Raw genomic sequence first — 15,925 nt, forward strand, 5'->3', positions numbered from 1 at the left:
TTGGTCCGGTTATAATCTATTGACAAAGGGTTTTAAGATGGCAGTGCTGTGTGTCAAGTGTAAATGTGTGCATGTTTGTTGGTTATCGTTGTTGTTGGTCTCTTACCATTTTTTACCATATGCTGTCTTGACTATTGCTGGCAACATTTACCTCCCTCTATTCTATATTATTGTGATAATAAGTAATACTTCTGTGTTTCCTTTGGCAACCACACCATGCTTAGTCCATCATCTTTTCTTTGCGATAATGTAATGTTCATTGCTCCCTGGGTACTTACTTGTCATCGAGGCTCAAGGTTGGAGTAGCAGAGTGTTTTGTATGTATAATTTGAATGGGAGATTTGGGTGGGATTAATTAAATCTTCTTCTTCAGGCAAAATTGACCTTTGTTACCGATTTGCTCTTTTGCTTTTTGTTGAACTATGACACTGTTGCTTTTGCTGTGGCCTGAAACAAGAATAAAATTAAATAAAATGGGGCAGGGGTGTGGTGACAGGTCTTACAATACTTGGCAATCCGATTCAGATTGTTGACGTCATGATTATATTCCAAATCGATTTTTGAGCCAAAATTATTTTCGAGTAAAAATTCTGGATTCCCGCTTTTTTAAATTCAATTTTAATTCCAAGTATTAATAAATAACATAGAACTGCATGTCTCTGTGGGCAGACTAAGTCAAGGTCTTATCTCCTTCAGAATGTCTTCTGTCGCTTGTGTACAAGGCTGAAATGGGTGTTCGGGTAAAGTTTTTTTTTTTGTGTGTGAAAATTTGTACTCTTAAAATGTCTGCTGCATTTATTAAAATGGATGTTTCTCAACAGCGTTGAATTGATGCATCTCTTCGGTTATAAAGCAAGTAACGCTCACTGTCAGCAAATGGACTGCCCGACATGCCGTGTTTTTTGTTAGCAGCTGAAGCAAATGGGCGGGTTGGTCGAGTTTCAAATGGATTTATAGGTTCCTCCTGTTGCAACATAGTGAGTGACTGGTTGATGTGAGCAGCCCGTTCTGCTTTCATCTGCCTTGAATCCAAAATGATCCCACTGTGGCATTAGACGTGGAACTAATTATTTTTATGCCCTCTAACTTTCTGTAATTGCAAAACTACAGCTGCCGGAAAAACTTTTCTTCACATATGCCAATTCTTTCTTTCTCTCTGCATTGACACTGTTCATGCAGTCTGTGTGCGTGTGTGTGTGCGTGTGCATGTGTGTGTGTGTGTGTGTGCGCGTGTGTGCGTGCGCGTGTGTGTGTGTCCCTCCTCCCACAGTGGCAAGCTAGTTGAGAACAGTGGGAACGAATTAAGTGCAACTGAATGTTTATGACGTGTGACAACACACATATATGTAAATGACAATTTATCCAGTCTAGAAAAAAAACTGTCCTATCCTATTGATTGATTGATTGAGCGGTAAATTGATACAGTGCACTCCGCTTAATAGAACACCATTGGGCCGAAGTGCTTCTGTTCTACTAAGCGGGGTTTCTATTAACCGGAGACACTTTATTAGGTACACCTTCAGACACGTCGACGACCAAGTTATGCACGCAGAAAAACCCCTGCTGACGAGTTAGAAGAGATATTTCGACTGTGGACGTCCATATCTTTAATCAAACAACAAAACAACAACTTTAATCAACTTCAGTCAAACATCTCAAATCACGAGAAAAAATTCGTTACCGTATTTTCACGACTATTCGACGCATCGTACTAATGGCCGCAGTCTCAGTAATGCGTGACATTTCTGTATTTTACACATACACAGGACGCATCGTACGAATGGGCGCAGTTTTACAGTGGTAAAACATACGCCAGCTTAAACATACGGCATGCATGCGCGCACTCTAACACGTTAGCTTGAAGCATAGGGTAGCACGCCAAGACATACAGATAAGATAAAAACACGTTTTTAAAAAGGCAACGAAAGCAGAACTGAGTTTGGGTGTATTTTATTTAGCCATCGTACAATGTTCTCATGTTTTTCGATCAATCATCACCCAGAAATCCATCAAAGTCCTCATCCTCTGTATCAGAAGCAGAGGGCTGCACATCTCAGTTGTCATTGAATGCATGCTAGTGTGAGTTGCTACGCATTGCCGAGCGGAAAGAAGGAGTAGCAACAGCAAAGTCAACATTTCTCTCGTGTGAAGCTTTCCCACATTTGAAAGTAAAGAACAGAGCGAAACATGGTGGCAGCGCGTGTGTGTGTAGAAAGAATTGAACAATTGTGCAAGTACCGTAATCCATCAAAAACGCCGCGTTCCCTCTCGTTGTTGCGTATTGTGGCGTAACTCGCCAAGCGCTGCCTCTCACTCTTTGTAAAGTTGTGTTTGCCACCGATCATCCATTGTTCCCATGCCGTTTGCAACTTTACTTTGAACGCCCGGTTGATGCCAATGTCCAGCGGTTGGAGTTCTTTAGTCAAGCCTCCGGGAATAACGGCAAGCTCAGAGTTCATTTGCTTGACTTGTTTTTTCACCGCTGCTGTGAGATGGGCACGCATGCCAAAAGCATACCGGTGGCTTTAAGTTTGAACTGAGCTTCGTAGGCGTGTCTTTTGTCGAATTTATTTTCAGGGGTTCTTAGAAACCAAAACCGGAGTTGTTTTGCAACAATGCACATTGCCACACTCTATACAAGTGTTGGTACTGGCTTGAGGCGTCCACTTACACGCCCACCCTTCACCATTGGCGGACTAGCTTGTCTGTCCTCTCTCTCCCTCTCTCGCTCGCTCTCTCTCCCTCTCCATATATGTATATATACACGCCCACCCTTCCCTGATTGGCCGACTTGTTTCATGCCTGGCCACCGTCACTTCCGCCTTTTCTCTATATAAACAGCGTGTCGGCTGTCAGTCAGATTTTGGAACTCGGCGCATATAAAGGACGCTCCGCACCATAAGGCGTCCTGTCCATTTTGGAGAAAATTTAAGACTTTTAATGGCGCCTTATAGTCGTGAAAATACGGTACTTTTGTCTGGAAACAGGAGTCCGTAATTTTGCGGTTGACTTCCCTCTCAATGCGCTGGATAAGAGGGAAGTCCTGGAAACCGCGGGCGTACCTTCTGAGAATCCGGCAATGCATCGTATCGTCTGAGTATGTCCTTCTTATCCGCAGGTGATAGCCCTCGTCTCTTAAATGAAGTTGAAGCCATTGTGACGTGCGTGTGTCTATGTGTGGAGTGACGCGTGCTACCTGTTACTGTATACGGCTAGAACTACCGCGTTTTCTCGCGATAGTGGTACAGTATCGCGATAGCTACACTTCTCGCGATAGCTACACTCGAAAACCACTAGTTTAGAATGTTCATTGCTTACGGCCTGTTCTATTAAGCGGAGATCTGTTCTACTAAGCGGAGTATCTTTATAGGAAATTGCATTAGGCAAATCGGTTCCAGAGCCTTTTGCTATATTAAGCGGATTACTCTATTAACCGGTGTTCTATTAAGCGGAGTGCACTGTATTATAATGGTTGTGACTGCCTTTCGAACAATCTCACATTCATTATAGCAGTCACTGATGTTCCCGAACACATTCAACCACCCTCATCCATATAGGGCACGGCACGCAAGATCCCTTTGTAACTCCATATTGACCCTGTAACATTGACCTCCTGTTTTTACTTTCTCCAACTTTCCTTTTAGCCGGTGGCAGAGCCCATCCCTATTTGTAGCTTCTGTTTGGGGACCAAGGAGCAGAATCGCGATAAGAAGCCTGAGGAGCTCATCTCCTGTGCAGACTGCGGCAACAGTGGTGAGTGTCCATTTAAAAAGTGTGTGTGCGTTTGTGTGTGTGTGTGTGTGTGTGCCTTTGTTGCGCATAGAGCTGGACCAATGAAGTAGGGCTGGGCGTTAATTCATTCTCAGTATGTATCGTGATTGACACGTGTTTGATATCAATAGAAAAGGCCTTTGATAAAATTCTCGATAGAACACAATCTGAAAGCAAATGCCGACAGCAACTTTGTGTGTGTTGTCGGCAGCGCGCAGCTGTGTCGAAACACAAAGTAGTAGTTAAACCAACGAAGAAGCTGCTAAAACAGCAAAGCAGCCTGCAAAGCAGCAACACTGACTGACTGACTGACTGTCTCATATAGAGCAATAGGAAAGAAGGCCAGGTGGTAGTGAAGACTGAAGACTAAAAAACAAGTTTGCTTTTCAATTTTAATGCTGTTTTATTTTTTTCTAATAATTAACAGCTTTCAAAACATTGATGTGGCTGTCTTTCAAAGGCATGATTGACATTCATTTCCATCCGTATTCGTGATGAAAGTGTTAAAAGATGAAGAGGAACAAGATCCACAGATGACATTTCTCTGACAATCTCACTTCTTCCACGGTGTAACCAATGTGTAATCTGTCTGTGACTATTGTTGCTAAATAAGGTATTGTTAATTTGATGCAGTGAGATAGTGGACCTCCTTTCATCTGCAGCAGGTTTGTCACTGGCTGCTCATCAAGCAAAACCAAAGCAGACTTTTGTCTGACAGCATGTCATTTGTTTGACTGTTTCACGGGCACATTGAATTTAGTGAGCATTTGTGGAACTCCTTCGATAATGATTTAAGCGGGTCACCACTGTGAGTCAGCAACCACAAAACATTGACGTACGTGTTTGTGCATGCGTTTATACCTGTCTGCAGGCCACCCGTCCTGTCTCAAGTTCTCCCCAGAACTCACGGTGAGAGTCAAGGCACTGTGGTGGCAGTGCATCGAATGCAAAACCTGCAGTAGCTGTCAGGATCAAGGAAAGAATGCGGTGAGTGGATGAGCGAAAATGGCAAAGTGACACATGAACAGTGCCAGTGTAGGCTCTGTTCTTTGCTTAAGAGCCAGATCGAGATGATGGTCGACATACTATCTGTAGTTCTAAGATTGTGCTATTTTTGTCCGCTTGCCTTCATTGTTATTCAGATGTATGAAGTGAGATATCACTGCAATTCAAAGACACAACCAAATGCTTATTAGTTATTAAGGTTTTTTGTTTGTTTTTAATACTGTATCAACACAAATGTTTGATACATTAAGAAGAAAATGATACATTTTAATGAGGAAATGACCTGAAACTGTCATATTTCAAATCAAAATATCCAGCGCAATTAAATAATGGACCAGGGTTGCAGGATTGTTGCTATTTCCCCTTATTTAATTTGTCTATCCTTGACATCATTACACCATGTATAATTAAAAGTATTCAGGTTGATTTCGGAGCTGAAAATCTTAAGGACAGTCTCACAAAAAGCTTACAGTGAGAGGAAAATGTATGTGAACCACTTGGTATTACTTAATTTTTTTTGCATAGTCATCGGATGTAATCTTGTCATCATCTAAATCAGTGGTCCTCAACCTCTGAGCAGCGGACCGGCACCGGTCCGTAGGTCATTTGATACCGGGCCGCACCGAAAGGATAAGTAACTTACCTTACTTCCGTTTTATTTATTTCGGAACCTGAAACATGTTTAATTTTGAAAAATTACCAGATCCTCTGTCACATACGTCTACAGCAGGTGTCGGGACCCTATGGCTCGTGAGCCATATAAAGTTCTTTTTATAATTGCACCTGGCTCGCAGATAAAACTAAGTATACTAGCTTGTTTTAATCCATCCATCAATTTTTCACTGCTCACGTTCTGTTGCTGCAGTTGGCGGCAGGAGCAATTTTAATTGGATGATATTGGCCTACGTAGGCCGTTCCTGGGGAAACAGGGAAACACCCTCTTTTGAATCAGCCCGGTCGGTCATTAGCTCAAAGCTAATCCTTCGATGAATAAGATGGCGAAAAGAAAAAAAGCCACGCTGAACCTATTTAATCACTTGTGGAGATCGCACACATGGCAGCCAGAGGCAGCCGCAAGATCCAAGCTAATACAGCCCACAGTAACACAGTCATTTCACAAGGGCACTCCACATGAAAAAAAACAAGCAAGTGTTGGAAGTAACTGGGGTGGTGACCTATCTCGTTAAAGATATGATTGCCATCAAAAAGTTGAAAACAAGAAATTTAAAAGACTGCTCAAAGTACTAGACCGGCGTAATAAACTGCCCAGCCATATGTATTTCTCCAGCACTGCCATTCCACGTCCCTACTCTTCTCTGAATGCCGTGATAAGATCGAACGCCAAATTCAGACCGTTCCAGTTTTTCATGTAATGCTCGATAAAAAATATGAAAACATATCACTGTTTGTGTACTATTACTTTAAGTTGACTCTGTTTGACCTTGTGATCAGAAATTTAACATACTTTTTCCACCCACTGTAAATACTGAAATAACGATGATGTCATATTACTGTGAAATCCGGGCCTGAGGAGTTGAACACAAAGCTTCTTCTATTCTCTCATATGAATGGAGACAGGTGGATGGTTTAATTGTTTTGCCTGGCGCCTACTATGCATAGATAGACACAGATAGATTCTATTGTTTAAAAACAAAAAAATCAACATCTAAGTGAAATTTGATCATTTCTGACAGAACGCTAATGGTTAGGAACCCCCAAGTCCCATGGAAGAAACTAATTCAATGTTGTGGATTTAATCAGACTCTTGCTTCCTCAATCAGATGTACATTTGAATCTTCAATACGTGTTTGTGTCTCCGTGCTTAGGACAATATGTTATTTTGTGATTCATGTGACCGGGGCTTCCACATGGAGTGCTGTGATCCTCCCCTCATGCGGATGCCAAAAGGTAAATAAACAGAACTGCCTCTTTAACTTTGTACCTGTGGCTTTATTGCATCTTTACAGCCTCCCATAAAGTCAATCATTCATCTAATCTGCCTCAAAGAGTAGGTGAGACTTGCATTTCTAGATTACATACACATTAAATCTAGAACACAACAATCATGTTTTATGTGTTTCTCTGCATCATTCTGTTTCTCAATCCAAGTGTAAAAATCAAATATATCTGCTTTCTTGTTTTTGACCCAGGCATGTGGATCTGTCAAATCTGCCAACCGAGGAAAAAGGGAAAGAATCTTTTACATGAGAAGGCAGCACAAATCAAACGGCGCTATAATGCACCACTTGGGCGGCCCAGGAACAGGTACAGAATTACCTCAACTTTTGGAGAGCCAGCATGCCATCAGAGAAACATTTTTCTGTTACACCGTTTCATTCGCGGTATATACTGTCGAGCCCAAAATTATTTATACGCAAGGGGTATGAATAGCATTGGGTGTGAACGTATCTCATCAATTTGCAATCGGGATAGACGAAAATGGGGTATGAATAATTTTGGACCTGACTGTCTCTTGTGTTTTTGGTTAAAACACAGACATTGGCCCTCATTGACTAACAAATACGTAGTAATGTTCGTACTCTGCGCACAAGTTGAGCATATGTGCAAAATTACAGCCGGATTCACGACGCATGCGTACTGCACCATTTTCAAAGCACTTGTGTGCATTTATTGATGAATCTACATTCATCCTAAATGACAGCGCCTGCTCGCATAATTTCCCCCAAAAGTATCCGTTTGACACATCTTGTTTGTTTGCTTGTTTCTTTAGTTTTGTTTATTGAATATGTAAACAGGTAATAGAAATTTAATAGGAAGTTTAACAAAAGTAAAAAAATAAAAGCACAGTTTAGATGTTCAAAAAAAGTAGAAGTGAAAAACGTACTCAGTGCTACCTCTTGTCCTTTGTGTATTTTAACTTTTATAATATTAATATAATAATAGGTCGTTCATGTAATATATCCCAAAAAAGGACAAACGTAAACATATAGAGCTACTCAAGTATACAACTTCACCTCCACAAATAAATAAATAAAAAGGACTGTTGCAGGAAAAGGCTCTAAAGCAGTGGTGTCAAACATACGGCCCGTGGGCCGGAACTGGCCCGCAAGGAGGTTCAATCAGGCCCGCAGGATAATTCAAAAGTGAAAAAAAGCATAAAAGACACAGAATTAATATTTTTAATAAGGTGCAATTCATTGAGTATCTGCTAGGGGGACACTGTTTTGATCAGAGATGAATACAACACCAGCCTCAGTCCGTCACTGAGACAGACCCATGACGGCAGACGCTATCAATAGCACGCTCACGTTTAATAGCGCTCTCCTTAGTTTGTAAGGTGTAGGCAGGGATTACATTTAGATTTTATACGCACGTGTAAATGGTTTAAAACTTCCTTTCTTTATAAATCTTGTTCAATCTTATCTAATTTAATCTAGTTCAATCTACCGTATTTTCACGACTATTCGACGCATCGTACTAATGGCCGCAGTCTCATTAATGTGTGACATTTCTGTATTTTACACATACACAGGACGCATCGTACGAATAGCCGCAGTTTTACAGTGGTAAAACATACGCCAGCTTAAACAAACGGCATGCATGCGCGCACTCTAACATGTTAGCTTGAAGCATACGGTAGCATGCCAAGACATACAGATAAGATAAAAACACGTTTTTAAAAAGGCAACAAAAGCAGAACTGAGTTCGGGTGTATTTTATTTAGCCATCGTACAATGTTCTCACGTTTTTCGATCAATCATCACCCAGAAATCCATCAAATTCCTCATCCTCTGTATCAGAAGCAGAGGACTGCACATCTCAGTTGTCATTGAATGCATCACATGCTAGTGTGAGTTGCTACGCATTGCCGAGCAGAAAGAAGGAGTAGCAACAGCAAAGTCAACATTTCTCTCGTGTGAAGCTTTCCCACATTTGAAAGTAAAGAACAGAGCGAAACATGGTGGCAGCGCGTGTGTGTGTAGAAAGAATTGAACAATTGTGCAAGTACCGTAATCCATCAAAAACGCCGCGTTCCCTCTCGTTGTTGCGTATTGTGGCGTAACTCGCCAAGCGCTGCCTCTCACTCTTTGTAAAGTTGTGTTTGCCACCGATCATCCATTGTTCCCATGCCGTTTGCAACTTTACTTTGAACGCCCGGTTGATGCCAATGTCCAGCGGTTGGAGTTCTTTAGTCAAGCCTCCGGGAATAACGGCAAGCTCAGAGTTCATTTGCTTGACTTGTTTTTTTCACCGCTGCTGTGAGATGGGCACGCATGCCAAAAGCATAACCGATGGCTTTAAGTTTGAACTGAGCTTCGTAGGCGTGTCTTTTTGTCGAATTTATTTTCAGGGGTTCTTAGAAACCAAAACCGGAGTTCTTTTGCAACAATGCACATTGCCACACTCTATACAAGTGTTGGTACTGGCTTGAGGCGTCCACTTACACGCCCACCCTTCACCATTGGTGGACTAGCTTGCCTGTCCTCTCTCTCCCTCTCTCTCTCTCTCTCTCTCTCTCTCTCTCTCTCTCTCTCTCTCTCTCTCTCCCTCTCCCTCTATGTATATATACACGCCCACCCTTCCCTGATTGGCCGACTTCTCTCCGCATGCCTGGCCACAGTCACTTCCGCCTTTTCTCTATATAAACAGCGTGTCGGCTGTCAGTCAGAATTTGGAACTCAGCGCATATAAAGGACGCTCCGCACCATAAGGCATCCTGTCCATTTTGGAGAAAATTTAAGACTTTTAATGGCGCCTTATAGTCGTGAAAATACTGTAATCTTTTTCAAGACCAATTACTTGTTAAAGTTTGTACAATCAGTGGGACCAGTTGCAAGGCATATATGTGAATGATAAAAGTAAATCGCACATTTGTCGAAGGAAATGTAAGGTGCTTCATGAAATGTTTTGTAAAAGATATGTTCATTACATTTCAAAATGTTCCTAATGTTCTTGTGCTTCTTTATACCAAAACAAAGGAAAGACATATTGTTTTGGTTATTTATAGCAAAGTATGGTATCATTTTAATGGTCCGACCCACATGACATCTACCGAGGCTGTATGTGGCCCATCTTGTGAAATGAGTTTGACACCCCTGGTCTAAAGCGTTCAAAATGTTTTCAGTCTTTATCCTTTGTGTCATCGGAAAGCTTGCTGAAACACAGAACCTGCACAACAAACTGAAGTACAAAAATATTGATGATTCACCCATTTTTGGTTCCATCTCACTCACCTACTGCCCACAAATTGGTGCAGACGCAGTTACAGAAAGTAATTGTTGGTTCGTACACAGAGTTAGTAAATGAAGGCCATTGATAGCGAACTTCACAGACAGGATCTTCTGACTACATGACAAAAATTGTAACTAGACCCATCAATGTCAACTAGGCCAGGGCGGCCCTTCAAGAAACTGGGTGGCCGAGCTCGGCGGAAGCGTTCGGCCTCGGCCAATTCCTCGTCCAGCTCCTCTTGCGAAGGTTACCCTGGTGATGACCGACTACTTTTCTCAATGCGGGACGATGACGGCCTGACACAAAGCAGCCTTCGCTTCAACAACAAGACCAAGGGATTAATCGATGCACTCACAAAATTTTTTACACCATCGCCTGAGGGTCGCAAGGCACGCCAGGAAGTGGTGGACTACTCGGAACAGTGTCGCATCAGAAAGAAAGCCAATCGGAAGGGAGATGGAGACGACAGGGCGGGTATGTTGAATATTTACATCTTCAGCAATCTGCAATCTGTGTAGTGTTTTCCATACATGATGTTTTCTTGAGTCTTAAAGGAAACCTCAAAGGTTTGTTTATGTGTCTCCTATAGAGTTTTTAATTTTCCATATGGTTTTACTTTTTCCCCCCACCGTCAGACAATCAAGAAGGCAGCGACTGGCGCGATGAGGACGACAGACTACCTGGCCACGAAAATCTAACAGAAAAAGACATTGAGCTGTTCAGACACATTCAGGAGCTTGCATTACAGGTATCCAATTGATGAGCTAATATATCAAATGTAGAATGATTGCCAGAGATGGGATAAGTGGAGACTAGATAAAGCATATGACGGGACCACCAATAGAAGAACAGACTCATGTAAAGTATATTCTAAAGTTAGACCTGCTGTTAAGAGATACCTTAGGGTCGGGTATTATTTTGATTGATATTGAAATCATGATTAATCATCACAATATTTCTTAGATTATTTTTTTTAATTTGTTCAACTAACTTAAAATGATCAGACAGAAAATAAATGAGTGACAAGATAAATCAGGAATATATTAAAATAATCGCAATAAATATAAAAATATTTAGAATTGTATCTATATATATCTAAATACTGTGTATATAGATATGTATATGTGTGTATATATATATATATATATATATATATATATATATATATATATATATATATTAGAGCTGTCAAACGATTAAAATATTTAATGTAATTAAAAATGCAACTGTCATAATTAACTCAAATGAACTAAAAAATTAATCGTGATTACTCATACATTTTTTTATCGTTTCTGAATTTCCTTTTACTTTTTTGTCCTATTTTTTTCCCCATTTTAATGCTCTCGTCAACATGGAATCATGAATCAGTTTTCTATGTGCCAAATGCAAATATTTACTGAAATAACAATTTCGATTTTCAATTTTACATGAACATTTTTCACTTTGTGCAGTTATTCACACATAATCTCTCACACAATATTACTGTCCATCAATAACGGTGAAAAAAATATTCATATATTCATATATATGTCACACAACAGCTGCTTTAACAGCTTTTTTTATGAAATCAAAACAGAGCAATATAACATTATAAAGTGCACATGAGGTACACTAGTACTCAGCCTATAGTGGATTTAAACCATGGTTGTATACTTCATTTTTCTCAAGTTTGCTTTCAACACAGCAGTCTGTTTCTGTATGTTTGTTGAAGAATAACGAGACACCGAACACCAGTGTTCATTATGTGCCGCTGTATTCGAAACTGCCGGCCGTACAAACAAGCACAACACTTCCCCCGTGCTGCAAGAGCAAACCATTCTGAAAGGGGTCGCGGGGTCACTCCCTCTTAACACAGTCAGCCTATGTTTATTGTGTTGGTCCTTCTTGCGCGGAAGTCTCTCTACGGTTTTGTGTAGACCTCATTTCGAATGACTACACTTGGTTCGATGACAACAATGGAGACATTTTACTTTCGCTAGGTCGCCACCACTGTAGCGCACTGTCACTGTCAGACGAACACAGAGAAGCTCCACCCGCTCTATTTATATGGACACAGCACACTGTAACCTTCCACACAAAATAGTTCCAAACAAGTAACGATCGCGTCAGTGGCATACATCGTATACCTGTATGATACAGAGAGAGAGAGAAGAACAGATAACTTTGGTCTTGTCAGTGGAGCAATATGGTGACTTTTTAAATGTAAACTTTCCATTCATAAAGACTTTAAGTATCTGCTGGCGAAACAGACATGGGCGTGGACTTCTGCAGCGCGCTTGTTGTTTTGTTTCTGGTGTATTTATAGAGCAACGTAACATCCGCTTGTGACGTGTGCCACGTTAATCTCGCGAGAAAGTTTTATCCTAATATATATATATTAGAGCTGTCAAACGATTAAAATATTTAATCTAATTAAAAATGCAACTGTCATAATTAACTCAGATGAACTAAAAAATTAATCGTGATTACTCACATATTTTTTATTGTTTCTGAATTTCCTTTTACATTTTTTGTCCTATTTTTCCCCATTTTAATGCTCTCATCAACTTGGAATCATGAATCAGTTTTCTATGTGCCAAATGCAAATATTTACTGAAATAACAATTTCAATTTTCAATTTTACATGAACATTTTTTACTTGGAGCAGTTGTTCACACATAATCTCTCATACAATATTACTGTCCATCAACAACAGTGAAAAAAAACATTTTGTCACACAACAGCTGCTTTAACAGCTTTTTTAATGAAATCAAAACAGAGCAATATAACATTATAAAGTGCACATCTAAGATAAACTAGTACTCAGCCTATAGTGGATTTAAACCATGGTTGCATACTTCGTTTTTCTCAAGTTTGCTTTGAACACAGCAGTCTGTTTCTGTATGTTTGTTGGAGAATAACGAGACCCGGACACCAGTGTTCGTTATGTGCCACTGTATTAAAAACTGCCGGCCGTACAAACAAGCGCAAGCACTTCCCCCGTGCTGCTGGGGCAAACCATTCTGAAAGAGGGGGGTTTCACTCCCCCTAACTAAGTCAGGCTATGTTGATTATGTTGGTCCTTCTTGCGCGGAAGTCTCTACGGTTTTTGTGTATACCTCATTTCGGATGACTACACTTGGTTCGATGACAACACTGGAGACGTTTTATTTTCGCTAGGTCGGTACCACTGCACCGCTGAACTTTCGTTGTCATGTCACCGCCTCTGCGCATCGTCACTGTCAGACGAACACAGAGAAGCTCCACCCGCTCTATTTATATGGACACGGAACGCTGTAACCTTCCACACAAAATAGTTCCAAACAAGTAACAATCGCGTCAGTGGCATACATCGTATATCTGATACACAGAGAGAGAAGAACAGGTAACTTTGGTCTTGTCAGTGGAGCAATCTGGCAACTTTTTAAAAGTTAACTTTCCATTCATAAACTCTTTAAGCATCCGTTTTCGGTGTCTCACGCTGCAATGGCGTGAGACATTGAGTATTGTATTACTGATGACTATGTGTTACTGCATCGTTTGTGTGTGAATATTCATAATTTGAAGGCATATCACATCTGGAAGTCAATGGTAATTTTCTCTCCATCAATAGGATTTAGCATCGACCGCTTGTGTTTTAGCACTAATAATGTTTGTAAAACAGAATATTCAAATATACAATGTGTGTAATAATTTTTGTTGCGCGTTTAGTGTTACATTTCACGCTAGCTGGGATTTCAACAACTGTAAGCACACTCAGGGAGGGAACAATAACATTCGTGACATGCTCAACACGGTGTCTTCAGAATGCCTTCACAAGATAGGAGTTTGTAAACATACCCTGTGTTGTTCGGCATATTAATAGTTTTTTTTCTTCCAATTTTAATGATTTTATGATAATGAAAATCCCAAATTGACATCATGATTACGTTTCAATTCATTGCCCAGACCTAATTTGGGTTAGGGCTGGGTATGGACTGGTGGAGCAGATTTGTTTTTTTGGAGGGGGCGGGGGTGAAAAAATACAAAAAGGCACTGTCATCAGCAGCTAGTATACAGGGAATATGAAAAAATATATGCTCTAGATGTAGTCGTATTGTTGGCATTGCCAAGTTAAGTACTTAATACAGTTTGATGAGAGTCAGTCTTGTGTCCGGCGCTGATAAAGGAATGTCTTCTCATTGGCTTCACATTCAGTTGCCATTCTGTTCATTATTGCCCCCGTTTAATCTTTTTTCTATTTTGTGCACACACAGGATTGTGTTCATGCTACCTGCAGTGCAGGATGTAACCTTTACCTTTTGTTCTCTTCTTTCCTTACCCTTGGTCACTCTTTATAGAAAGTTGGGGTTACAGGTCCACCAGATCCTCAGATGCGATGTCCATCAGTCATTGAATTTGGAAAGTTTGACATCCAGACGTGGTACTCTTCTCCCTACCCGCAGGAGTACAGCAGGTGCGGAAAATACACAAATGTATTTGCAATACCCAGCTTTTTTTTCCTTCTTTTTACACAGTGTTGTTCATATTGGTGTCCCTAGTTTTGTTTGAATGCTGAGCCATGAACTATGATTTCTTGGAATATGAGTATATTCTGCAAACTAACATGACTAAACACCAAAGCTCTGCCATTTTTTTTTAATGCAGTATTTTTTTCAGGAGATTGCCCAAAAAATGCTCATGTGATACTTGTAAAATATTGTGAGAATTAAAAAAATACATTGACCCTTTTGATCATATTACACCTTAAATTTCTTTTTTAGACTACCCAAACTGTACTTGTGCGAATTCTGCTTGCGCTACATGAAGAGCCGTAGCATCCTCTACCAGCACTTGAAGAAATGCAACTGGTTCCATCCTCCAGCTAATGAGATTTACAGGAAAGATGACGTCTCTGTATTTGAGGTACACACTAATACTTGACAGTCAGCATTGCGAAGGATGACCCTGCTATAGACAGATGCACCGCTGTCATTGCTACTCGGTCTATTTCTTTTCTCTCCCTTCACATAATTAATTGTCTGCCAATGTCGATTGTAAATGACCAGCAATTAACTCAGTCAATCTTTAGTACATTCCAGCTATATCACTTAGATACTCAAAGACAAGTTGAACAACAGAAAATGTCATGGCTGTATTCATGGTTATGCAATTACAGTAATTTCCGGACTGCAAAACACCCATGATTAAAAGCCACAGCAGCTATTAGAAAGGCACGGTTTGTTGTGTACTAAAGACATGTGAGTTTCAGATGGAATGATGAATATGAAGACAAAAGTTCAGAAGAGCAGCTTTTCTTTCATGGTATCTACATTTTGATGTTGTAATGACTCAGGACAAAGCGCGGTTTGTTTGAAGCCATCCTCTTTTCAAGTGAGCAAAAGTACTGGGACATAATTATTAAATTAACTTGAAGTAAATAATATTTAATATTTGGTGGCATAACCTTTGCTTGCTATAACTGCATCAAGCCTGCAACCCATTGACTCCACCAGACTGCTGCTTTTTTCTTTCGATATGCTTTTCCAGGGTTTACTGCATCCTCTTACAGTTCTTGTTTATTCCTGGGGGTTTCTCCCTTCACTTTCATCTCCAGGAGATAAAACACATGCTCTAACGGATTACGGTCCAGTGATAAACTTGGTTAGTCTAAGATCTGAACAGTGGATTGTGATACCTTCACTCCTACCCTGTTGAGGTTGGCAATGATGTCACCGGGTGTTATCTTTGGATCTTTCCTCACAGCTCTCACAAGGTTTCTGACATCAACTGCTGTTGATATCATTGGCCAATCTGTTCAATGTCTGTTGCTCAGTACATATGTGGTTTCTTTTTCTTTCTTTTTCAGGACAGTCCAAATTGTTATATTGGCTATGCCCAATGTTTGTGCAATATCCCTGATTGATTTTCCCTGTTCATCTCAACTTCAAAATGGTTTGCTTTTCTCCCATAGAGAGCGCTTTGGTCGTCATGATTA

General features: G+C 40.5%; 1 protein-coding gene across 4 annotated transcripts in view; it reads left to right on the forward strand.

Annotated features, from left to right (window-relative positions):
* Positions 1-15,925, forward strand: part of kat6a (K(lysine) acetyltransferase 6A) — a 49,289-nt gene that overhangs the window by 23,949 nt on the left and 9,415 nt on the right. For 3 of the 4 annotated variants that reach the window (XM_052066933.1, XM_052066930.1, XM_052066932.1), the window contains exons 3-10: positions 3,645-3,753; positions 4,643-4,758; positions 6,603-6,684; positions 6,927-7,041; positions 10,127-10,443; positions 10,605-10,717; positions 14,289-14,404; positions 14,712-14,853. In XM_052066933.1, coding sequence (XP_051922893.1) covers positions 3,645-3,753; positions 4,643-4,758; positions 6,603-6,684; positions 6,927-7,041; positions 10,127-10,443; positions 10,605-10,717; positions 14,289-14,404; positions 14,712-14,853 — 1,110 coding nt within the window. Of the gene's footprint in view, positions 1-3,644; positions 3,754-4,642; positions 4,759-6,602; positions 6,789-6,926; positions 7,042-10,126; positions 10,444-10,604; positions 10,718-14,288; positions 14,405-14,711; positions 14,854-15,925 lie in introns of those variants that run through there. The other variant, XM_052066934.1, reaches the window with a different exon arrangement.

Source organism: Hippocampus zosterae, chromosome 6 (assembly GCF_025434085.1).
Source record: "Hippocampus zosterae strain Florida chromosome 6, ASM2543408v3, whole genome shotgun sequence".
NCBI classification, from domain to species: Eukaryota; Metazoa; Chordata; class Actinopteri; order Syngnathiformes; family Syngnathidae; genus Hippocampus; species Hippocampus zosterae.